The sequence below is a fragment of the Epargyreus clarus genome, unplaced genomic scaffold (genome assembly GCF_041222505.1).
Source record: "Epargyreus clarus isolate Ecla_fem2 unplaced genomic scaffold, WU_Ecla_fem_2.2 ptg000001l, whole genome shotgun sequence".
Taxonomy (NCBI): Eukaryota; Metazoa; Arthropoda; class Insecta; order Lepidoptera; family Hesperiidae; genus Epargyreus; species Epargyreus clarus.
The window spans coordinates 14,188,528-14,214,056 of record NW_027332209.1 but is presented as its reverse complement, the minus strand read 5'-3'; the positions used below and the strand labels follow the sequence as shown (position 1 = coordinate 14,214,056).

Below are 25,529 nucleotides of genomic sequence, written 5' to 3'. Positions count from 1 at the left end.
TAACTAATACTGCGTAATTTACATGATAATTAAATAATTTATAATAATAATTTCAAATATTTTAGGGACATTTTAGCACGGAGACGTGGCAAAACTTTTTTACGCAACTATTTCATTTCTCAAAACTGGGTACATTTTCTTGTTAGGAGTGAGTAATCTTTACTAATCTATGGTACATACATACATCTTACATGGAACTGGTTAATTACCAAATTACCAAATGGGGGACAGAAATCACTAACCATCAGATGAAGTGCATACTCGTTTGATATTTCAGTCAAGTAAAAAGATACAAAATTTTAATACACAGACACACTTCTCCCTGTTTTATAATTTTAATGAACCTTCGTCCTAACCGCCCCCAACTGTCATCGAATCAGCTGATTCAGTCTCATTTAGCGCTGTCAATCCAAGTGAATGACAGCCGCAACTGGGGGCTTCGAACCAGTCTCAGATGGTAGAAAATAATAAATTAATGTATGCGTACTAAATTCTGAATAAATAAGTCTGTCACATGTATTTTAAATGAGTGGTTTGCTTAGGTATAGAATAGGATATGGAATATAGAATGGATTTATCGTAAATATAAATTGGATTATTTTGTCGGTGACAGAGTAGTCATTAAAACTTGGCCTTTAAATCGACGGACGTGGTTCGCATCCCAAGCACGCACCTCTTTTCCGATTTTGTGAAAGTGAATTTTTGCTTATTATAAATTAAGAATCACTTACTATAACAATAAGGGAAAACATACACAAGGGTTCTTTAATAAAATTCAAAGGTATGGTTAATAAAGTCCGCCAATTCACAGGTAAATCAATAAATCTGTTTTGCAAACAATCTTATTTGATTAACTTTCAATTTCAATAACAAACCAAAAACACCTACAACCGCTAAAACACCAACACAATTCCAGAACTCACAGGAACCAATAACAAGCCAATTAAAATACGAAAACAAGCATCCACATTGCATATCGAGCGTCTTCCATCACGGTATTGCGAATGGACCGCATCGCGTGCTAGTGTCGATGGCAGTGTTTTCCGATCATGTCCTATTGTACGATAGCGTTTCTTAATGTCAACTGCTACATGTGTTAATTAATACTATTGTTACTTATACAACTATGATATCTGTGATATTATAGTAACAAATGAACATGCAGTTTATCTGAATTTAAGTGGTCACGACTTTCTTACCCATATACATATCTATTCAATAGCAAATAAGAATGAAGATCGCTGTGAGGTATCGATTGATCAGAGATGTATTTCTAAACCCTGCGAGCGACTTCAAACGTCTCATGTAAGTGTTACCAATTAACCACACCCTCACAACGAATTACAGCATTATTTAACATTGCTTGTATAAGACAAAAATCGGTGTGGCTATGTTACCTCCTTAGTCAATTTATGAAGGATTCTAGGACCTTCAATATACATAATTTAAAATCACAATATCACAATGTGCAAACGAAAAACAACTACAAACGCTAGAACACCAACACAATTCCAGAACTCACAGGCACGAATAACAAGCCAATTAAAATGCGAAAACAAGCATCCACATTGCATATCGAGCGTCTTCCATCACGGTATTGCGAATGGACCGCATCGCTTGCCGTGTCGATGGCAAAGTGTTTTCCGATCGTGTCCTATTGTACGAAAGCATTTTTTAACTGCTGTATGTGTTATTTAATTTTATAGTTACTTTTACACCTATTTATGAAATTGAAGTAACAAATGAACATGCAATCTATCTGAATTTAAGTGGTCACTACTGTTTATATACACTTGTAATCAACTGCAAATAAAATTTAAGTTTAAGCTGAGGTATAACTTTTCATAGATGCATTGCTATCCTGGAAGACTAATTAATAAGTGTAACTCGCTTACCGCATCCTTTAAACCAGAACACAGCCACGCTTCACACTATCGTTACAAAATTAGGAACAGGTGTGTCTATGATACCTCCTAAGTCAATTTATGAATCTACCGTTTTAGATTTACCCACCTTCAATATACTTAAAATCGCGATAAAACAATGTACAAACGAAAAACCTCTACAAATACCAACACAATTCTAAAACTCACCAGACGCCAATAACAAGCCAATTAAAATGCGAAAACAAGCATCCACATTGCATATCGTGCGTCTTCCATCACGGTATTGCGAATGCCAGTGCCGATGGCAAAGTGTTTTCCGATCGTGTCCTATTGTACGATACCGTTTGTTAACTGCTGCATATTAACGGTTTGCTTACAGACTTTATACTCTGCCTGAACCATTTTCACTCTGAAAGACGAACCCCAACTGGGAAGAGAAATGTGTTGATAGGAGCAGCGCTTTAGACTGCTATTATAAATTATACCTATCTTATGAATTGCCGTAAAAATACATCGTGTTAATGTTACTTTTGTCTTAAAGAGTGAGCTAAGGCGACACGATGCATTTCAAGTTAGTTCTCTTAGTTCTCTAGTAGCAACGCATCTGTGATCGATCTTAGATCCGTAATCATTCATTATGAGTTTGGTCTTCTTAACGCTAATAAAAGATTTTGTCACCATATCAGCCTATTAAGCAAGATTTTAGGTTCCATCCTCGACCAAAAAGAATGTACTGAAGAATATTAATTTATTCAGTTAAAATATTAACATAAACATCGATAAGGGAATATTACTTTGATGTACTCCCAAACCAAAAATTTAATTATAAACCTAAAATGATAAACGACACATACATACGCCCATATCGGTTAAACTGAAAATTGGTTTTCCTAAAAACATAAATTATGCCCCATACCCGAGAATTGAATGCAAAGCGTTTTCCGATGACGCCCCATTATTCTCCACGCGACTAGAAATGTTGTGAACAAAGAACATTTACATATCAAATCAAGTATTCAGCACGTGTTGCTTTAACTATAATAAAACATATTGGTTTCAATTTATTCTGTATTGTTAAAAATGTTTCTGTCTGTTTGTATGAAAGCGGATATCAAATGTAACTTGAAAATATTGTTTTCAAAAAAGCTATTTAAAAAACATCCAAAAAGTCATAGAAATGCATCGACTTTCATTACAATTTCTATTGAGACCAATTACAAATATTTCTTGCATCTTTGTATATTCTGTATATATAAAAACGGACACGAGAGCCATAACAAAAACTTGTTAACAATAACGATAATGAAAACATACGATAAAAGTGACGACCTCAACACAATTTTCACTGTATAAAATGAAATTGTTCATATCCATATCGCGTAAACTGAAAATTGCCCCATTTCTAGACACATAAATTGACACGTGCACCATATCCGAGTATTGCATGCAAAGCGTTTTCCGATGACGCCCCATTATTCTCCGCGTGGCTTGAAGCGATGTTGCCACGATGTTCCTCATTTACTTATTCAATCTATCACAGTACTTGTTGCTATAAATATTCACTGCTTATCCTAAAACCACTCCCTTATGAATATGTTACAAGCTTTTATATATTTTGAGCGATAATTAATGAAATATGTTGCACGTACTTTTCGAAGTTGTCCGTATTTGTTATATTGACATGGTACTAATTTTCTTAGTAATATTTTTATAATAAAAATATAATTTTTAATTTTCTTTTCATAAATTAGTTCTTTAAAAGAAGACTTTAACAGTAGGTTATCCACTAAGCAAGTTCCGTATTTTGTTGGTTATTTTTTATTTTTCTATCTTTCTAACTAAAATATAACTTCAAAAACTGTGACTGAAAAACTATTTTTGAACTCAATGTCTAATTTGGGCTCACAACAAGGCACATTGATTAAAAGTTTGATTGATCCTTTCAATATGCACATACCGAACGTGCATACTGAAATATACGACATGGTACATACGTGTGAACGGCGCGATATTGCGTTGATAAAACGCACGGCACGATGGGTTCGGGCAATATCAATATGGATTTCTATCTTGTATGCATTTCTATATTTAAATGGCCGAATATATCGCTTCCATTTATTTTAACGCCGTTTTTTATGAAACCTATATTTGACGGGAATGGTGTTATATTGATATTTTTAAAATGGTGTTTTATTGATATTTTTAATATGTTCAAATTTGAATTGATTTTTTGTTTACCAATGTTTTATCACGGTGTATTTTAGGAGCAGATTAATTTTAATAAGTAAGTAACCAGTGGTGTGAAGGGTTATATAAATTTCAAAAAACGAAAAAAAATAATTGGAAAAATAAACTTATAAAAAATTTAAAATAACTGTCCTAACTGAAATGATTACGCAAAAACATCAGGAAAATAAGACTTAAAAAATAATAATAATAACAAATATTCTATATACAAAACCGCGTAAAAAATATATGCCAGTCAAGTGAGGCCTGGTGGCGTGGTGTAAAAGATTATTTATGTGGAAATTTAACCATATTACAGAGTAATGTTATGAATTTATACTCCCTTCGTACGGGTTACTGGCAATCTCCAAATAACTTCCTTCATATTTTACTACAAGGAAGCAGGGATATTGTGTTGCTGAATCGGTTCCGAGCCAAACAAGATTTCAGGAAAATCAGGGGTTGAATACACCAAAGGTAAAACTGGGGTGATAATAAAATGTAGTTTATGTATAATAGTATTTTATCTCCTAAATTTAATGTATTAGAGTTGTTTAAAATTGTTAATTACGAAAATGCAACAGTGTTTTCAAGTTTTATTTTTAAACCAATAATGGTCACCGCTGTAAACCAAATATCTACTAACACATTTGATCAAACCGTGCCGGTCCTTTTAGTATGATGAATGTGTGATATTGTCAGATAACTTTCATAAATTAATTAAGTGTTTATGTGGTACAAGTTAAGGATCTGTAATCGAAACGAGTTTACACCCATTGCATTTAGTCCGAGTGGGTTTGAAACGATTTGGCAAGTAAAAGGATGTCAACTTTGATGGAACGGCATGTAAAGACACTTGCGGATAGTTCTGGGTTCTATCCCCGATGAGGCCTCCTAAACAATCGTTTTTAGTTTGGAGGTATTATTGCAGAATACAATAGTGGTAAATTTTCAACGAATTTCAAATAAAATTTAACGCACCAACGACCTAACGAACGAAACTTTGACTTAAAATATAATTACAGAGAATCGAATCCAATACCCTCGATACAATACCAGATGCGGTATTCGACCATAAATCTACAAATTATTTTTCTTGATACTTACATTTTTTTTTTAAAATAGAAAACTCCAACTCCGTTAGAAGCAATGAGACAAGTAACATAATTTAGTAGCAGGTAATAAATTCCCCCAAACTTATGCTTATTAAACACGTTCCTACGTAAACTAAGATAACATAAACAATGTTTTCCTATGGGACAAATGTATCTTTGTGGTACACTAAAAGGTATAAATTACCTTACAAAATACGAATTGTGTTTGTAGGAAAATGCTACGAAAATTTTATGAGGCTTGTACTCGGACCAAAAAATGAAGACTACGAATCGTATATGTGTGTACGTGATGGTCTTTGTAAGTTTTAATGTAATAAGGTAATTTGAGATTAACATAAATATGTTTAAAGCATTGAGTATCATACGAAGTAACAATTCGATCATTTTTTATTTATTTAACGCAAGTGTTACGTTTGCATTGTATATGTGTGATTCATGTATAATCGCAAATCGATATAATTTGTTAATTCTACGCAACTAAGCAAATCCAAAGGCATTTTCATGGTTTAAAGTTTTGTTCAAAAGGATACTATTATACTAGTCTATATTTTTTATCCGAGTTCCGATAGTATGATATTTATTGACTAGGCATATTATTAATTCTTCTTAATTACCTTCCTATGTTCTAAGCTTGTAAATGAAATTGAGACGCCTATTTATAATTTCAATTTGAACTTTACTAATAATATTTGCGACCTATTTTTTAAACAGTAGTGTTAACAACCGCTGCACTTTGGTTTACAGCGTGGTAGAAAGGAGATAGACTAGATAACTTATTCTAGGCATTCCAACTTCGACTCTACTGACGCATCTTCAACTGATCTCGGATAATACAGCAATTTTTGATTGACTGAAGACATTAAATATCTTAATTTTTATTCAATGACACAAATTCTATGTGTAATCGGCGGTACCACTTACCATGTAGCAATGTAGCAATGTTCAAAGCACGTAGCTTTGCTATTTCAATTTCAACAAAATATGTAAATGACATAGCCTCAATCTGAATTTATTGTTGTAAATAAGGGAAACATATGCAAATTAATAGCCTAGGATCCGTGTACCTGAGCTCAGTTTATAACAAAATACAATTAGTGTCTGTCTAAAGTGCTCCTAGCCACACGGAGAGTAACAGGGCGGCATTGGAAAACAATTTGTAAGCTTCCAAATATGGGGATATTCGGTGGTGCTAATTTATGTACAAATAACATTAAGCAGTGATAGTGGTTAAGAAACTCAGCCTCTCGATCGAGGGGTCGAGGTTCAAATACCTGGCTCGCACTTCTGACTTTTCAAAGCTAAGTGCGTATTAGAAATGAATTATCATTTGCTTAAATGGTAAAGGAATACATCGAAAGGAAAGCTGCACATCTGAGAGATTTATTTAAAAAATCTTAGAGATATGTGAAGTCTACCAATACGCACTTGGCCAGGGTGGTAGCTACCCATACAAACCATTATTTATTTTATGGACATGGACCTTTTTGCAGGTATTTGCTTGCCTGCAAAAAGGACCATGTCCATAAATAAATTAAGTTCACTAGTCAAAGTGGACGCATAGTCCCCATTTTCAGCTTCTGTTACACAAAAACAAATATGCAACATGTGCTGTAGCGTTGATGAAAAATATGTAAATGCGTACCAATGTGTCCATATTGGTTAGGCCGGAGTTATGCCGCGTCATGTGAAAACGGCTTTCCCGGGTATGGGAAACGCATTTCCATTTACACCTCAAAGGTTTGGCTAATTAACATACTTTCTCATGTGAAAGGGGTATTAACGGCGAAATATTGGGGTTTTAACGAAAGTTAATTTAAGCTAGGGAGTGTATTGTTGTTGTTGATACGGGACGATTAAGTTTGTGTTGTAGCCAGTTTTAACCGGTTCATAATTTGCCTATTTATCTGTTTGTCTTTATGTCTGTTTCTATATTTTTTTACGTATCTCTCCATTTCTTTGTCTATAACTGTCTGTTCCGACTATTTATTTTTCTGCCATTCGAAGTTTTATATAAATTAACCAACATGAAAAACTAGTGAACCAATTTTGATAGAACTCTCGCGTTATTAATAATTTGGAAAAAACTAAATTCCAGCATTAAAATTGGATTCCACGCACGGGAGTAAACACATACACTTCCCTTTAGCTTTTTTTTTATAATATAGGAGTAGCAGACGAACATGCAGTCCACCTGATGGCAAATCGCAACTGCCGCCCATGGACATCTGTAATCAACCCCAGATAGGATTAGATATTCCTACCTGAGATCGGCCACAGATGCGCCGCTACTCCTGAGGACAAAGCTGGAACGCCTCGGAAAAATCTGTCTCCCTTACCACACCCTTCAAAACGGAACACAGCAGCGCCTAACACTGCTGTTATGAGGTAGAAATAGGTGTGGCGGTGGTGCCGCCGGAGTCGAACCACAAAGGGTTCTACCACCATTTTAAGAGAAATAATTCATTTGTCAGCTTCCTTTTTTAAAAACACAACAAATAAATTCCAAAAATGGTTCTTCAGAGAACATAATTATATTGGAGTCATTTAACGTAAGCAATGTTTGTTATTACCATTTTATTTCTGTCCCCGCCAGCTGCACCAACCACAGGCCTGATTTACGGCATCCCAGCAGATGGCACGTTGTTTATCTCGCGAATAAATCGCAAACATTGCGTTGCTAGTGTTAAAATTAAACAGTTTAATTGGTTAACTTTATCAGGTGTTATGGAATCGTTGTGTTATGTAGTTTATGTGGCATTCATGCTAAAACGATGGTAAGTTGCCGCGGTTCATGGATAATGAAACTCAAGCCCGAATAGTTGGAATCCTATCCAAAAACACAACAACAGGGCACCACCGCCACACCTACTTCTGCCTAACAATAGCAGTGTTAAGAGCCGCTGTGCTCTAGTTATTCACAACAACGGCAGATGAGTTGCTACCCCTGAGACTAAGTTGGCACGTCTGGTATTACTTTGCCTGAATAAAAAATATACATCAGAACATAACAGCTTCAGAATTGAGGTAAAGTTAAGAGTTCTTCACAATAATGCACACTCGACAAGTATGACGATACATTGGCTCGGAACGCACAGAGCATTATCTTTCGCCGCCACGTGCGCAAGCCGTATAATATGTTTTGTTTTGGCGTTTTTTCACGCGTAAAATAAAAAAAAATGTAAATATAGTTATCTTTCCAAAAGGCGGACGAAAAGCACTGAGCCCTTTTCTTCCGCACCCATAACAATTCATGTGTACGTAAGCACCGCCCTCCCTCTTGCGAAGGCCATCAACACATCCAAAATACAAGTACAACACACCAACATATGTACATATATATAGTTTTAGCCCGCGGTTTCGCCCGCGTTTAAAAGAAAATAATATAACATACTAACATACATAAAACTGAAAATTCGTACCTTCAACTTAGCTAAAGATCATCACTTGATCAAATGCATAGTTTACGATTCAATCCTTACTAATATCGATTAAAATAATCGATGTTTTGGGTCCAAAAGATCGATTCTCCGATTAATCGATCTTAGATCGCCATCCATAGTTCCCGTGGGATTTCCGGGATAAAAACTATCCAATGTCCTTTCTCGGGTCTCAAACTATCATTATGCAAAATTTCTTTAAAATCGGTTCAGTGGTTTGGGCGTGAAGAAGAGACAACCAGACAGACAGACAGAGTTACTTTCGGATTTATAATATTAGTAACGATAAGGATCATGTGTAAATAATATGATTAAAAAGAACCATTTATACAACGTTACAACTAACAACAAAGTCCGTAGGATCCTAATCTATTATACAGAAATAATTAATTAATCGTGGCTTAGCTGAGATGTCATCGGTTATGAATTCTAATTCCTCGAAGAAAAGAAACTTAATGGAATATTCGTTTTAAAAATAAAAACGTAATAACATCTGCGGTACTCGAAATGATTCAAGACATTCTCGAGAAAGTAATTGCTTTTACAATAGAATTGAAGAGAGGAAAAAACGACAACATATTTTTTCGGTATAATTATAAATCTTGCTTCAAATTCAAGAAAAGTATAATGGTGACATTTACCTACAATATAACTACAAAGTCACAAAGTATCAACTAAAGCTTCGCTACATCAAATAATTGTTTTTTTAGCATAAGGAATATTGAAATTATATGTATAAAAATAAATGCTAGTGGATCCTTTGAAAGTTATGGTAAATTGTAGTTATCTAAAGTCTAATTAAATGAAGAACACTTTGTTCGGCTGCAGTTTTTGATTAATACTTACTAGTAACTTGTGCAACAGTGTTTCCCTACTTATTTTTGTTCAAAAAATGTTTGCAACGCTCACAGACGCATTCTAGGATTCCCAGTGTCTTCGGTGCCATGGACAAAGATGAAGACACAAACACCCAGGCCCCGAATAGATATCCAAATTCATCATTGAGGGGTATATCTGGCCGGGGATCGAAACCGGGACCCTTTGTAAAATTGTCATTTTAGTAATATTGATCTTGTGTTGCAGGTAAACGGTGTTTGGGGTCTACCAGCGGTTGTGTGCGACTGTTACATCGCCATGGACGTCACCTGCTCCACCTCCAGCATCTTCAACCTTGTCGCTATATCTGTTGACAGGTAACATCACGTTTATTGCTGCTCCATATAGGACTTGATGGAAAGTAGTCACTGTTGCCTATAGACATTTGTAACATCAGAGGAGTCGGCAATGCATCGCCTTTTTTAACCCTATACTTGGCAGAGAATTTTACCCTAAAAAATATATATTTTTGCTACTTCCTTGCGTTAATTGGGTTATAAGGATATTAGGAAAAATAAAATAATAAATCTCTGAAATTCAGTTTTCAGGATATAGTATGTGCATTTTAGTGCACACTGCCAGGTTCAGAAGAAAAAAAATGTGTCTTTAAATGCACACCGCCAAGTACTCAGTAAACTAAGAAATAATTAAAAAACATAAACAATATCATATATTTTGAAAATACTAAAGATAAAAGTCTGGGAAGTTATGACATATCGACAAGTTTTGAGATATTTTAGTTGAGTTGAGACATTAGAAGACTTCCTCCCAAAAAACGCAGTTTCCCAAATAAAGCGACTCGAAACTTTGTGAGTGGCAATAATTTTTGTTTACTACTGTTCTCATGGCGAAACAGCAACCAGGCATTACAGACAAAGATGTCCAAATTCTGTGAAGACAATACTAACGATGGCTTATCACATCTGTACGGTATAAAGCGACTTGTCTGTTTAAACCTTAATCTTTGTTTCCGTTACAATGCTGTATTAAATTTGAGCATATGACTGGACCTTATTCCACTTGTTTGAAGGTTGTGGTAAGCAGGTATACTTTTCTGAGGCATTCTAGCTTTGTCTTCAGGGCTAGTGGCGCATCTATGACCGACCTCAAGTGGGAATTTGGTCTTATCTGGGATTGATACTGCAGATGTTCTCGAATCATCATGATCGGAGATGTTTACATTTTTGACAGAAGACGCTATTGATTGGACAGGACTTGAGTTCAGAGACGTCTTGATGAGACCTACACATCTGGAATTCATCTTTCTAAGATTTGCTGGATTCTACGTCAGATTTAATTACGCAATTTACACACCAAAGCTAAAATTTTTCAGCCTCCAGTCATATGAAAGAAAAAAATTGCAAGCTAAGGACTGGGAATTTAGAGGAAGGGGGAAAATGTGAATTGCAGTTATGAATTATAAAAAAAAAGTCTGTCTGAACCTTATTCACCCTACCCTACCTTGGGTGCAGAACCTTAGTATATAGTAGCAAAGTTGGCAATGTGCATTTAAAGACACAATATTCACAAACAGTAATAGTGTATGTCGTTGGCAGTGTGCACTTTAATGCACACATAACAAAAGTCATGAATTACTATATATTCAAAACATTATATGTCAAAAATAATATCACGGAAAAATTGCATAAAGCTTGCAGAAAGTAAAATTATATAAATTTCATACATATAACTTAATTTCATTCGGATAAAATTAGATACTTTTAGAGCGTTGCGCAGGCGCTGACCGACGGCTCACTATTTTGTTTACCACTGACAATGTGTGAACGAGACACATATACATTTCATTTTCTGACGTAAGGAAACGTTTGCTAAGTCGCTTTGAGTTATTATTAAAAAGATTCGATGTTTCGTTTTTCAGAAAAAAAAATCTGATGAGAATGTGCATTTAAGTGCACAATGTCAAATATAGGGTTAAAAAAGACTTTTTTTTGCACCTTTTTTTAAGAGGCCCACAACATAGCGCTCGGAGAAACCTAAAAAAGTTGAAGGTGGTAAAACCCTTTGTTCTTCGACTCCAACAGCACCATCGCCACACCTTTTTCAACCTCATAACAGCACTGTTAAGTGCTGCTGTGTTCTGGTTTGAAGGATGTGGTAATGGAGACATACTTTTTCGAGGTGTTCCGGCCTAGCCTAGCCTAGGTAGCGGCGCATATGTGGCCGTCCTCAGGTAGGAATCTAATCTTATGTGGGGTTGATTATGTGGCAGTAGCCACTTACCGTCAGGTGAACTGCATGCTCGTTCTCCTATATTATATAAAAAGCCCAGCTAACCTGATAACGAGTCCACTTTGGCAATACTATACCACAGATAAACACGAGTATACCCCAAACACATATCAATCAAAGCTATATCAATTTCAATCCACGTAGAATCCTGTTCAGTCGCGAGACTCAGCGGGCCGGCGTGGTTCGCTGCACGGTTCATTAAATCCTTCAATCCGTGCGCCCGATACAGAACTTTGAGGTAGGCTCACACTTTACTGTTTCGGTTTATTTTCATTAAGCTAGCCGCCCATCGCGTGATATTCACATTGGCTACATTTTTCATTTAAGCTACAATCAGATGCTTAAGCTACGTCGACTTTATTTATAAGTGACTTATGAACAATGCGATATGACTAACCTATTACGTAAAGGCCGAGCAACTGTTAAGATATTACCTAGACGCTAGGCTACTTAGTAGCTAAGTCTATGAGTTGTTCAGACGATAACAGCCAATGGGCAGTTAGCCTTAAAATTGATAATGGTTCACAAATTAGACTTACCTAAGCGTACATACGAGACATAAGCATACTCTAATCATGAATACTATTAATATTATATTACCCAGTAGGCACCACTAAGAACAAAAAAGACTTGGTAGACTTCACGTTTTCGAACATAGATTATACTTTTTAATAAAATTAACAAAATGTGGTTTAAAGTAAAAAACAAAATAAAATTTGGGTATTGATGGCTGTTAAAAAAAAATAAGAATTCTTACAATGGATTAGATATCCAATATAGTGTGTAGCCTCCCTTATATTGTATTTACGACAAGTACTCTCGATATAAAACCGGGCCCTTACGCACGATTTCCTCTTTCGATAAATTAGTGACGGGCGTCTTATTGAGAGGTATTCATACCTATCTGATTTAATACCTTCTATTTTATTTCTCTTATCTTGCGAATAATACTATTATGTAGTTTTTGTATAACCCCATCTGTATAGTGTATACAGATCCTAAGAAAATTTTCGAAGGAAGTTCTTTTTTTTAGGACCATGTGACCCCCATTAATCATTTCCGTTAGCTTAATAATCGCGTTTATATGTATATACAGTGTCAGACACTGGTTGTGACAGACAATATCTAGATATTTTGGTTATATTACAGTAGACATATTAGGTATATAAGTCATCTAGACATGCGGCAGCTCTGAAACGTCTCATACGACATTTTCGGCAATAATTTGCGCCTCAATATAACTGGACGCACGTAAGATTTAAGGCCACACCTATTTCTGCCTGATAACAGCAGTGGTCATCGGTTCTGTGTTCTGGATTGAAGGGTGTGGTAAGGTAGATATACTTTTCCGAGGCGTTCCAACTTAGTTCTCAGGGATAGCGGCGCATCTGTGGCCGACCTCAGGCATATGTAATCCTATCTGAGGTTGATTACAGTACATGGACGGCGGTAGCCACTTACTATCAGGTGGACTGATTCTATTCTATATGAAAAAAAAATACTACCACGTTGAATTAACTTCTAATGCAAATTCCACATTGCTCGAACAGGTACATAGCAGTGACGCAGCCAATCAAATACGCGAAGCACAAAAGCAACGCGCGAGTCTGGCTGATGATAGCGGTGGCGTGGCTGGTCTCCGGCGCCATCGGCTCTCCAGTGGTCCTGGGCCTCAACAACACCCCGGACCGGAGCCCCGACCATTGCCTCTTTAACAGCACTGATTACGTCATCTTCTCCTCGCTAGCCTCCTTCTACATACCCTGCATCATCATGATGTTCCTCTACTATAATATATTCAAGGTATGTGTTTGATTAATTCTTCTGAAAAACATTTACTTTGCATCCCTATTTAGTATATGCAGGTCAAATGTTTCAACAGAAAATAAACCAGTATATCCCATTAATAGTCAAAATTTGGATGGTTGACTGCTATTATTACTTCTTAATTTTACTAATATTATAACCGCCAAAATTTGTGACAATTTGCGGACAGATGTAAATTTGTTATTTTTTCACGCAAGATCTATAGATCGGAAATTTAAAAATTTTGAAACACAAACAGTTTAAAACCATTTATTCATTTTAATTAAGTAACAAATAAAAAAATAAAAAAAAAAAAAAAAACCTGGATAAAAATATAGGATACCCTTTACCGTGGTAAATGAGGCCCACTGGTAGAGATGCTAGCAAAAGCTACTGCTCTTATCTATGCCAGTGGCATACTATGAAATGGTACAGACTTCCGTACTTCAGAAGTTACGTTTAGTCGAGGGTCCTGATTATTTTAGCCAATTTATTTAAGAAATTCGTTTTAAAATGTGTAATTTTACATTAATGAAGAAAAAATTGTTTTTTTACTTGAGTTTGTATTTCCATTTTATGTAAAGAAAACCTTTCCGTTTCGCGTAACTCCATTGTTTAATTAGGCCAAGTCGTCCCTCTTCATAAACATTTACTATAGAATACTAGAATACACAAAGGGGCTGAAAATTATCACAATACTTCCCTAAATTTAACTTATTTTCATAAAAAAATTAACAGATCCGCGGGCCATGATTAACACGACGGTCTCGGGTTCAATTCCAAGTTGTGCAATAACCGAAGTATGTAATTAATTTTGATATTTTATTTTTATATTGAGGTATGTGTGTGGCATTCACAACGCTTTGAATACAGTTATAGGAATATACATGAAGAAAGCTTTTGATATTGTATAAATAAATTGAAATAAACCAAAAATATTAAAAAGTGCCGAAAACTACTGGTTTGTGGTATGGGAATCCCCTTTTATATTCAACTTCTTTTTATTTTTAGTGTTTGTTCTTATAGCGGCCACCGTTATACATTCTCTAATATATAAAATTCTCGTGTCACAGTTTTCGTTGCCATACTCCTCCGAAACGGCTTGACCGATTTTGATGAAAATTTTTGTGCTTATCCAGTATCTATGAGAATCGGCCAACATCTATTTTTCATCCCCCTAAGTGATAAGGGATGTTCACCCTTAACATTTTTTTTATTTATATGGCAACACGACGTTTGTCGGGTCAGCTAGTTATCTGTAAAAATTGCAATTGTCTATCTATTACGATTCGAGTGATAGAGCTCTGTGACATACCGACAGACGAACAGACGGACAGACGTTTATAATAGAGTTCCCTTTTTTACCCTTTGGGAACGGAACCCTAGAAAAGTACTAATAAGCTATGGTATAAAGTTTCAAGCGAGAACTTTATAATATTCTCCTACCCAAAGTACAACATAAACTTATTATATACTCTATATAATGCATAATGGAGCAATGCAAAAGATACCTGCTGAGTACACTTAAAACCTCCATAAAATTGATGTTGTAACAAGCGCTCCAAATAAATGTCTTGCCATAACTTTAAGAATCTATTTGCATTCGTGTAACAGATGGTGAGGACTAACAGATTCCTTTATAAAACCCACAAATCGCGCCTGACGATAAGGGGTAATCATTGTTTATAATAATGGCAAATTGAGAGAGTTAGTAAGATATACCATCTTATCAACTCCTGTAATTTACCATTCGTTTCATCGTTTCATGGTTCGAGTCTGAAAGCTCCTTCCCCACATCTTTTCATATTTTATAAGAGGTCGGCTATAGATGCGCCGCTCCTCCTGAGGACTAAGCTTGAACGCCTCGGAAAAGTATGTCTCCCTTACCACACCCTTCAAAACGGAACACAGCAGCGCGTAACATTGCTGTTATTAGGCAGAAATAGGTGTGGCGGTGGTGCCACCGGAGTCGAACCACAAAGAGTTCTACCACCTTCTCAATTTACTCCTGTAATTTACCTAAAATTTACGAATAAATAACTAATACTGCGTTATTTACACAATAAATAAATAAGTATTTCAAATATTTTAGGGACATTGTAGCACGGAGACGTGGCAACACTTTTTCCGCAACTATTTCAATTCTCTAGTTACATTTTTTGTTAGGAGTGACTAATCTTTACTAATCTATCTTTTACTTTAAAAAATACTTATTTCATTTTCCGTAGCAACTACTTACCTTAATGAACCTTTACATTAATCTAAATAAGCTTCTTTTGTTTAACTAATAGCTGAAATTGATTTAGAAACCGGTTTCAACAACAAACTAGTTTATCTGAAACTTTGACGGTAATTATCTCGGAGTTTGCTTCTGAGAAACTCTGGAGGTGGACAATAAGTTTTAGGAGCAACAGACCTAAAGTTATGGTTATAACTATGTTCTTACTAGACAAACGTTATACAATGTTAGTGCCGTATTCATTATGCAGAAGGTTTTAAAAATTAGAATGGGCTAGAAACATGTTTTAAAATATCTGATTTTTTTTTAATATTTAGAAAGTAAACTAATTTACTATGTATAAAAGGGTGCGTAATATTTTTGAATTTTACGTATATTTACACGAAAAATTAACACAAAGAAGTAAGAATCTCACTAAAAACGAATTAGACCAACAAACAATAAATATAATTTGACTAGTGTGACATAGCGTTCACCATATTAAAGAGATGATTCCACGTTCGATTCCCGCTCAAATATATGTATGGAATTGTATGGATCTAAGTGTTTGTAAGTTCATCTAATTCACCTTCAATCAACTCGTCATCTCAGAGGCTAAACAGCTAATAACAATATTATATTTTACTATTAATCGAGCACTTAACATAGAAGTTACACTTCCCAATATCCACTTACAGCTACATATCCCTTACAAACAACATAAGAATTGAATTTCCCCACGGGAAGCTACATGATAGTCGATTCTCCTTCTTATATTTATGCTTCAAGGCGGATATAATATCTGATATTTTCCCATTCCGCGCAGATAAATGCCGACAATAAAACTTTCCAGGTATATACTTCGACAGGCGCGTGACGAAATTCCCACCGAACGCGACGAAAGAAAAGGCACGTAACTTATAAAACGGGAAATCAATGGATTGGAAAATCATTAATAACTAGCTTTTCTCAGTGACTTTGTACGCGTAAATCATAACATAATGTAAAGTTTTAATCACTATTTTAGATCCTTAGGGTTGAATTTCCAAAAACAGTGAAAGTGGCGTTTGTTTATTCCTAGGCAGAAAGCCAAACCAAATACTTTTCTTGAAATTTCATTGAACTTGCTTCAAATACGTGGATTTTGAAACAATCTTTCAACACCTTCAAGGCTGGAATATCAACAATTCTTCCTAGCTTATATCATAATAGTAACCAACTATCCAAATTTCGTACTTCTATCTACAATAGATTAGGTTTTGCGATAATGAATCAGTCAGAATAAGTCTTACACAAGTAAATAAAAATTATAATATATTTTGTTAAACGAATCTAAAAATATTTTATTTAGCAATTTCACATCCTATGTTATTCAATTGGGGTTCCTTGTCAATATTATTCTGTATAAACATTTTTTTAATATTACGCTTATTACAAAATATATTAAAATACAATTTACACACCAAATTACAGATAGCAAATTTATTCAGGATGTTACTTTTTCAAATCTAAATTTAATTACGCCGTCAACATGTTTGTGCGTTACGAGTATGATTATTTAAATATGATGTTAAATATTTTTCGTTTCATTCCACGCAGATAAATACGGACAATGGACTTTCCGATAATATAGATGACGGTGGCGCGTGACGAGATATTCCCTGAGTACGACAAAAGAAAAAGCACGCAAGTGTAAAAAATGAAAATACATTTAAGTACTGAAAATAAGTAAATATAATTTTTACATTTCAGTTTCCAATATTACACATGTAATAATTGTAATACAACATTAATAAATTGTGATAATTATTATCAACTCGTTTATTACTAATATATATATATATATTTTAACTCATACATTTACGAGACATATACAAAGTAAGTAGGAAAAAAATATATGTGACAGTGACAATAATGTTGTAGGATAAAATTATTGGACTTTCTTGTATTTTTACGTACCTATTAATACCCTAGCATATAATATTGTTTACTCAGAATATTATTTGAAATTCCTAAATAATACTCGTGTATTACGTATACCTCGGAAGTGATTTAAGGAAAATTTATTTGTCACAAATCAAAGAACTATCGAGGTGGAATTATCTGACATCATAATGTCAACCATAACTTTCCTTAATAGTTCAAGCGTGACGCATGACGAAACTTCCACAAAAGTTGAACAAAGGGGAAGAAAAAGTAAGTTTTGAAAAGGAGACGCGTATTAATAGTTTTGACACGCAACTCCAGGAATGGGGACGAATAAAAATAGGGAATAAGTAAATATCGTAAATATCACGCGATATGAAATATAAGTATCATTCGGCGTGCGTGTTGCATATAAATCGCTATCGAATACTTAGAGACGTAGATATGATACCATAATATTACCATGAATGTAATTTTATAATGAAGTAACTAAACATTTAATACTTTGTATTAGAATAAATCATACGGTAATTGATAATTTCTCTGTGCTTCCTAATTGGCAATGAGTTAAATAATAATTAATATCGATAACTAGATGGTGTAGAATATTGGATTTCATTGTTTCAACCACACAAGTATTTGCTACCTGGTTACTTGTTTGTTACCGTGTTTGCTGTTTAAAGCAGGTGATAATGGAAAAACAATTAAAAAAGGTTTTTCAACTTATTTCTTAGTGCTAAGATCGCATGAGTAGCCCATGTCAAATATAACTTCAATTGTATCTGTAAACAACAACTATACAGATATACACGACTATTGGTGACCATGTAAATTACCATTAAATTGACCAGATGGATTGCAAGCTCTTTCGATTTTTTATATAATAAAAAGTTCTGCGACTTCGACTTAATAGACATATAATGTCATTGAGTAAAAAATAACTAAAACCAAAAAAAATAAAATCTTGGTTAAGTCATTTTGCTTCCTGCTACCCACTGTGCGATCAAGTTCCAATCTCGCTATTCGTTACTGTCTTGTTCAGGTGTTTAGTCGTTTCTCAGAACTTACGTGTTTGGGTTGCTTAAGCTGGAACTTAATCCAGCTGTCTAGATGCATTTCTTCCATATCAATTTAGTTTTGCAGAACTTTCATGGAAGAAAGACGTCTTTATGGATTTTTTGTCAGCGCTATAGAATACAAACAGAGAATATATTCCTAGTGTTAGGTATCTAGTAAATGAATCGCCATTTCGTCCTTATTGCAGTCTCACCGCTGGGCTCAAATCTCCTTTCAGAAAGATCAGATCGAAGTCCACCAAGTTAGTCAAATGCGATTTGGTTGACATCGCACTTATCTATATAAAAGTTAAAGTGCCTTTGAAATTATCGCGTCTCTTAGTTTGCATCTGTGCAAATTACTATTAAATAGGCTTGTACAACTCTTAGCAATAAGTAACTTTGTTAAGACGGACTAGATTTAGTCCTAAGAAGTAACAACATGTCTTTAATACACTTCAGATAAAACTCTTGCTTTATTTCTGTTAGTAGTCCATGAATGACATGACACAAGACTACAATTAACTACCTACATGTTTTAACGCAGAAATATGAAATATTCAAGACAGACAAATGGCAGCACTTAACCGATACAGTTCGTGTTCTATCGCTCCACTCGGCCGGAGGTTAGCGGGTTACTTCTAAGGCTGTGTACACACGAGGCAATTGATGTCTCGTTCACACGCCGCGTATTTCAAACGAGTTTGTACGAAATTCGGGTGGGATCGCCTACTAGAGAACAAAGGATTGGTAGTATAGCAGGAATTAGTAGGTTTTGTTATACGCGAATGGCTTTGGGCTAGTTTAAAGGTTAAAGGACTGCCTGTAGAAAGGCGACTACTACTATTATAATTAAAAGTTATATTTTTAGTTTTTAATGTTCTTAAATTGATGACCTTTAGGCAATTTGTACGTTAATGTTGAAGAAAATAGATTATACAGAAATGTACAGACAGACACAGAGAAAATGAGATTTTTCCCATTTTATCGGCCCTTCGTCTTAAAGATACGATAATAATATCGAGCTCAGATATTATTTTCCGATAAATATAGTGATCGAAAAGGTCCATTAATACAATAAATGGCCGTCGACACGCATACAAATGCGTTAAGTTGTGAACCTCGCATCTAATAGCTCTACATAAGGGCTCATACACAAAACTGCGATGCGACGCGATGGGAATTCGCAACGCAAAAAATTGCGACACGAATTACTGCGATGCGATATCGTGCGATGTAGCGTCTTCCAGGGTGACCATTCTTTCGACAACCGTCAAACGTACGGAACGGTATTTTGAAAATTAGGTCGTGACATGGATCGTAAAAAGAAGGGTGCACTTTTGTTATTGCTTAAGAGATACAGGAAAGAGTAACAAAGTTCATCCATTTATAATATATAATTTATTTTATATTTAGTTTCCCAAAGAACAGGGCGCTCCTCAATCAGTAATATAAAAAAGTTTTACATTAAAGTATACGTCTTCCCACCCAACAAATACAGGTCTTCCCCACACGCTGTCTCAGAACGAACTAAAAATGGCGTCAACAAGTGTGACGAAACATCGCAGGAATGTGAGATGCGAATTAATTCGCAAGTTCTTGCGATGCGTCGAGGGAGCTTGCAGATTTTTACGATGCGACGTCGCATCGCAGTTTTGTGTACGAGCACTAAGAGTGACGATTATGGTCAATATTCGGCTTAACAAACATTTATCCATTTTATGATTTTGGGTATAAAGGAGATTAGCCGTACCCAAAGAGTAAGAACGGAACCCTATTACCAAGACTTCGCTGTCTGTCCGTTTGTCACAGAGCTCTATTTCCTGAACCATAATAGGTAGATACTTGATTTTTTACAGAGTATGTTTATACATACTCTGTAAAAAATCAAGGGTGGTCGCTATAACAACAAATAATAAATATTAAAAAAAAGTTGAAAATAAGTGGGGTGCGAATTTGATTTTCACTTGGCCAATTATTGGCCGTCTGCGGAGAATTACGTTTTTGGAGAGCATCAATGTATGTTTGTATGTCTATTTATTTGGTACGCCCAACAGCCCAAATTACTATATGAATATTAACATATGTATGAGGTTAAATATAGGCTATATTTAAGCACTGGAGTTCTTTGTTTTCATGGCTAGTTATCTGACTATCCAATGCATCCAAATGGGTTTTTAAATACAATTATAAAGAAGAGATCTTTAAATAGAGAGAAAATAGCAAATTTTGATTCTAGTAAGATTTCAAGTTACAAATAAAGGACTAATTATCTAGACATTAGATTAGTTTCAATGTCGTAGACTTAGGAATAATGACATTAATTTGGAAGTCTAGACGGTTTAGATTAGTTGATAAATCCTAGTGCAGCTGACTATTTTTATGAAAAAGCGGCCACTAATAGTGAGGTCCGAGGTTCGAATTCATTTTCAATTACTTAAGGGCATAGTATATATAATAGTAGTATATATAAACGCTTTAAAACGCTTTCTACACTCACAGCCCCACACTAGGATTCCCTGTGTCGTGGGTGCCATGGACACACACATAGACAAATACACAAACACCCAGACCCAGAAACAGAAATCTAAATTCATCATTTAGATTTCTGTCTGGCCGGGGATCGAACCCGGGACCCTTTGCGCGTCAGACCGGTATGGTGGTTAATGATGACTAAGCTGATGATGATGAGGATGATGATCCACTAAGTGTAAAATAAATTGAGAGAGCCCGTTTATTGTCAAAGGACATTTACATTTCAGACTCAAAACAAAGACCAAACACAGAACTCTAAGGCTCGACTTCATCAGAAGTGTCTTTAAAACCATTTAAGGACATCTTTGTGGATTTTTTGTCAGTAGATGTTTAGACACTTCTGATGAAGTCGAGCCTTTTTATAAGGCAATACACCAGTATTACCTTATAAAAGCGGTATGAAGCTGTTGTGCTTTAGTCTTAAATTCTAGAAAGAGGATAACCCTCTTTAGTTATCAATCAAGTTTGAAAATCGGCATTATGTGAATCAAAAAATATGAACGTTGTTCTTCTAGTAGTCACTCGAGACACCCATGATTAATGGAGCTCTAATGAGGTTTTATGTCCCATTATTTATGTAGATTTGTATAGGAAGGATCAATCATTTCAAAACAATAATTACACGATTAGCAAACGTAATTCTAGCGTAGAATCTTGTTAAATTGTATAGAATACTACAAACTAAACACAGAGGACAATGGAGTCGTTAAGCTTAATTCAGCTATACATTTACTGTGTATTGTTCTCACTGGCTAATGTGCACTGTTTGGAATAATTGCTTGCTGCAACCGAAATTAATTTTTAATCGCTGTTCGAATGGTTAAATGGTCAAAATATACACTTTTACATCCCTAATGTAAGTATTACTTCTCTACGTTCTCTGTTACAAAGTATTTTAGGTAGAACAAGGTAATAGAATTATTTGTGGTTCGACTCCAGTGACACCACTGTGCACCTATTTATTTCTAACTAGTTTTTGAAGAAAAGAAAATAATATGACATACTAACATACATAAAACTGAAAATTCGTACCTTCATTGGAATGACAGTGGCGCCATCTGGCGAAAATTGGTCGTACCAACTCTGAAACCTTCGTGGGCTCATGGACAACAACTTTGCTAAAGATCATCACTTGGTCAAATGCATAGTTTACGATTCAATCCTTACTAATATCGATTAAAATAATCGACTTTTTGGTCCAAAAGATCGCTTCTCCGAATAATCAACTTTAGATCGCCATCACTAGTTCCCGTGGAATTTCCGGGATAAAAACTATCCTATGTCCTTTCTCGGGTTTTAGACTATCTTTATACAAAATTTCATTGAAATCGGTTCAGTGGTTTAGGCGTGAAGCAAAGACCAGACAGACAGACAGACAGACAGAGTTACTTTCGGATTTATAATATTAGTAAGGATAACAGCAGTGTTAAGCGCTACCGTGTTCTGACTTGAAGGGTAAAATATGGGAGGTATACCTTTCCAAAACGCTCCAGCTTAGTGTTAAGGGATAACAAGGCATCCGACTTCAGGTAGGACTTTGATCTTATCTGAAGTTGATTAAAGATGTCCATGGACGGCAATAACTTACCATGAAATAGACTGCAGGCAGTAGGCAACCAGAGAAACAGACAGAAGAATCTAAAGAATTTGTTTGTATTTTTCGAATAATCGTCGAAGCCTTGTAAATATAATTTATAATTACATTAAATACGACCTTAATCGCTGAAAGCGTAATAAGTAAGACGATAATTAACAGGAATACCAACGATTATAATATAATTACAGAAACATATTCTACATAACTCATTTACCTAATGCCACCTGTTCTAAAAGACATTACCATTTTCCTTTGAAAAGTTCATTTAATATGAATATGAGCAAAACCCACATGAATTTTTAATATTTCGCCCTCGCGTCGTGTAAGGAAAGTTGGTTAATTACCGAATTTCAAAGAGACTTATAATTAGTGAAACCGCAAATCGCTTTTGCTACCCAGAAATTGAACGCGGCACCTCGGCGGTTTTGGCAAACATTGTTTTGTTTGTTTATCTTAAGGCGGATTTATATTTGTCAGACGTGACGTGACGTGGCGCGTGACGTGTCAGAGCACTCGGAAAATTACGCGTTTTATACATTTGGTACGATTAAGTTTAATTAGGTGTCTAAATTAAAATTTACTATATGGTTGTGCCTTTAGTTAATAGAAACAATATAGAATCTGATAGTAGCAGATATTCCCGAAGCAAATCAAATCATTTTTCAGAGCACTTTTTGCATGTCAATACATCTACCGCCACTTGACACGAGCATAAGACTTTTTTATTTCAATCCAGATTTTTTGGAGAAAGTCCACATTATAACATCATATCCAATGATACTTAACAACCAGGACTGACAGCTTAAATTGAAAAATATATGTTGGCCCCTAGCGGTTCAATCCAAATTCTAACAGCGGCGACGTTACTTAACTATTTACATACTTAACTATTTCCTTCAATGTACACACATTTTGAAAGACTTTTGCACTTAAGAAAAATAAAACAGTTCATAAAATAAACTCTAATTTTCATTTTCGAATAGGCAATCCGTCAAAGAGCCAAGAAGCAACGTGTCGCGAAGAAGACTTCCTCAGCCGTCAGCTCAGCTGTCTCCAGCGGGACTGCAGCGGTGGTTATAGAGAACATGGCGAACACTAACCGATTCCCTGAAGCCCAGGAGCCGACGAACACAGCGTCTGGGAGCAACGAGGATGAAGACGATGAAAAGTAAGTGGTCATCTTGACCTGTAATTGATGACATATATGTGCACCTTTTTAATATGCAGTCCATCTGACAAACAAATGTCATTGCTACCATTGGACAAGGTACTCCATATGACAGGAACACTATGACAGGTGCGTTGCCATTCCCGAAAACAAAGATAGCCTCTAATGTAAATTAGTTAGCAATCACGATTGCCACTTTCCTAGACCGGACACTTAACAAGACCGGACTTCAATTCATAATTAAGTAGCAGATTTAAGTATTCATTATTAAATATTTACCAGGTAACTGCCTCATATCAGTCCTAGCCATTCAATCAGATACATTGAAATTTTTAGACACTTTTGCGCAATTAATGGATATTTGCAACATCGAAAACATTAACAACCAAGATACTGTTTCACTGCTCGGCACAAAAAAAAACAAAAAACTTTGCCATGATTTCAAAAATATTTAGAAATGTTATGGAACTTTGATAAAAACTTCATTACGGATAAAACACAACATTTATGAGTCTGGGTATGTTTGTCCTTTTATTTTGTCCACAATCCCATCAGGATTTTAGTGTAGCTACACAGAATACGTTTTATTAAACGTTCGTAAAAAACAATCTAATAAAAGTTCTTACTTTACCTTTGTAACCTTTGTTTGTTCCGATCTTATATACCAAAGATGTTCTTAAAGAACGAAGAACTCTATTGTCTTTATAACCTAACTTTGATAGAACAGAAATGGGCGCGTATGCTGAGGAGCTGGCCAACACGAGGTCCGCTCGGTTCATGCTCGCTGCTGTCGTTGAGGAGACTGGTCTGTAAGTATGAAAAAAAACAAAACGTTTGTCTACCACACTCTTGTCGTAAAAGACGACTAGGAAATAAATTTAAGATTAATTATCTCTGCCTATGACGGTAAAAAAAACATCGCGAGGAAATCTGCACGCACCTAAACCAATAATCTCAAAGGCGTGTGAAGTCTACGAATTTACACTGGGCAAATGGCAAATGGGCGAAGTGGTCTCCTTTCACTATGAGGGGAGACCCGTGCCAAGCAGTGGGACAGTATTGGATAATGGGCATCAGCATATTAATGCAAGTTGTCCAACCAACTGCTCTTGAATCTCATAGCTCATAGCTCATAATCTATTTGTAACATAACCCCTTATACCACATAACCCCATATACCACATAACCAATTCCTTTAACTTTTTAACCGACTTCAAAAAGGAGTTAATATGTCATTACTAAAAAGGGTGAAAAAATTTTTTTAACAAAAAAATACAACCGACTTGTGTTTCTACAAAGTAAAAAAATATTCAAATAAATGTTGGTTTAGTACATATTTCTGAAGTCAGCGCTCATATTAGACATCGTTATTCAACGAAATATATTATACGAAACGAAATATTTTTTTTTTATATCTATCCATATCATCTAATG

The 25,529-nt window shown here is 35.2% G+C and overlaps 1 protein-coding gene across 1 annotated transcript in view; it reads left to right on the top strand.

Moving 5' to 3' along the window:
- The window catches only part of LOC140757625 (dopamine D2-like receptor), a 48,512-nt gene that overhangs the window by 14,302 nt on the left and 8,681 nt on the right, over positions 1-25,529 (top strand). The window contains exons 2-5 of the mRNA XM_073093472.1: positions 9,748-9,857; positions 13,341-13,593; positions 23,911-24,095; positions 24,818-24,904. Coding sequence (XP_072949573.1) covers positions 9,748-9,857; positions 13,341-13,593; positions 23,911-24,095; positions 24,818-24,904 — 635 coding nt within the window. The remainder of the gene's footprint in view (positions 1-9,747; positions 9,858-13,340; positions 13,594-23,910; positions 24,096-24,817; positions 24,905-25,529) is intronic.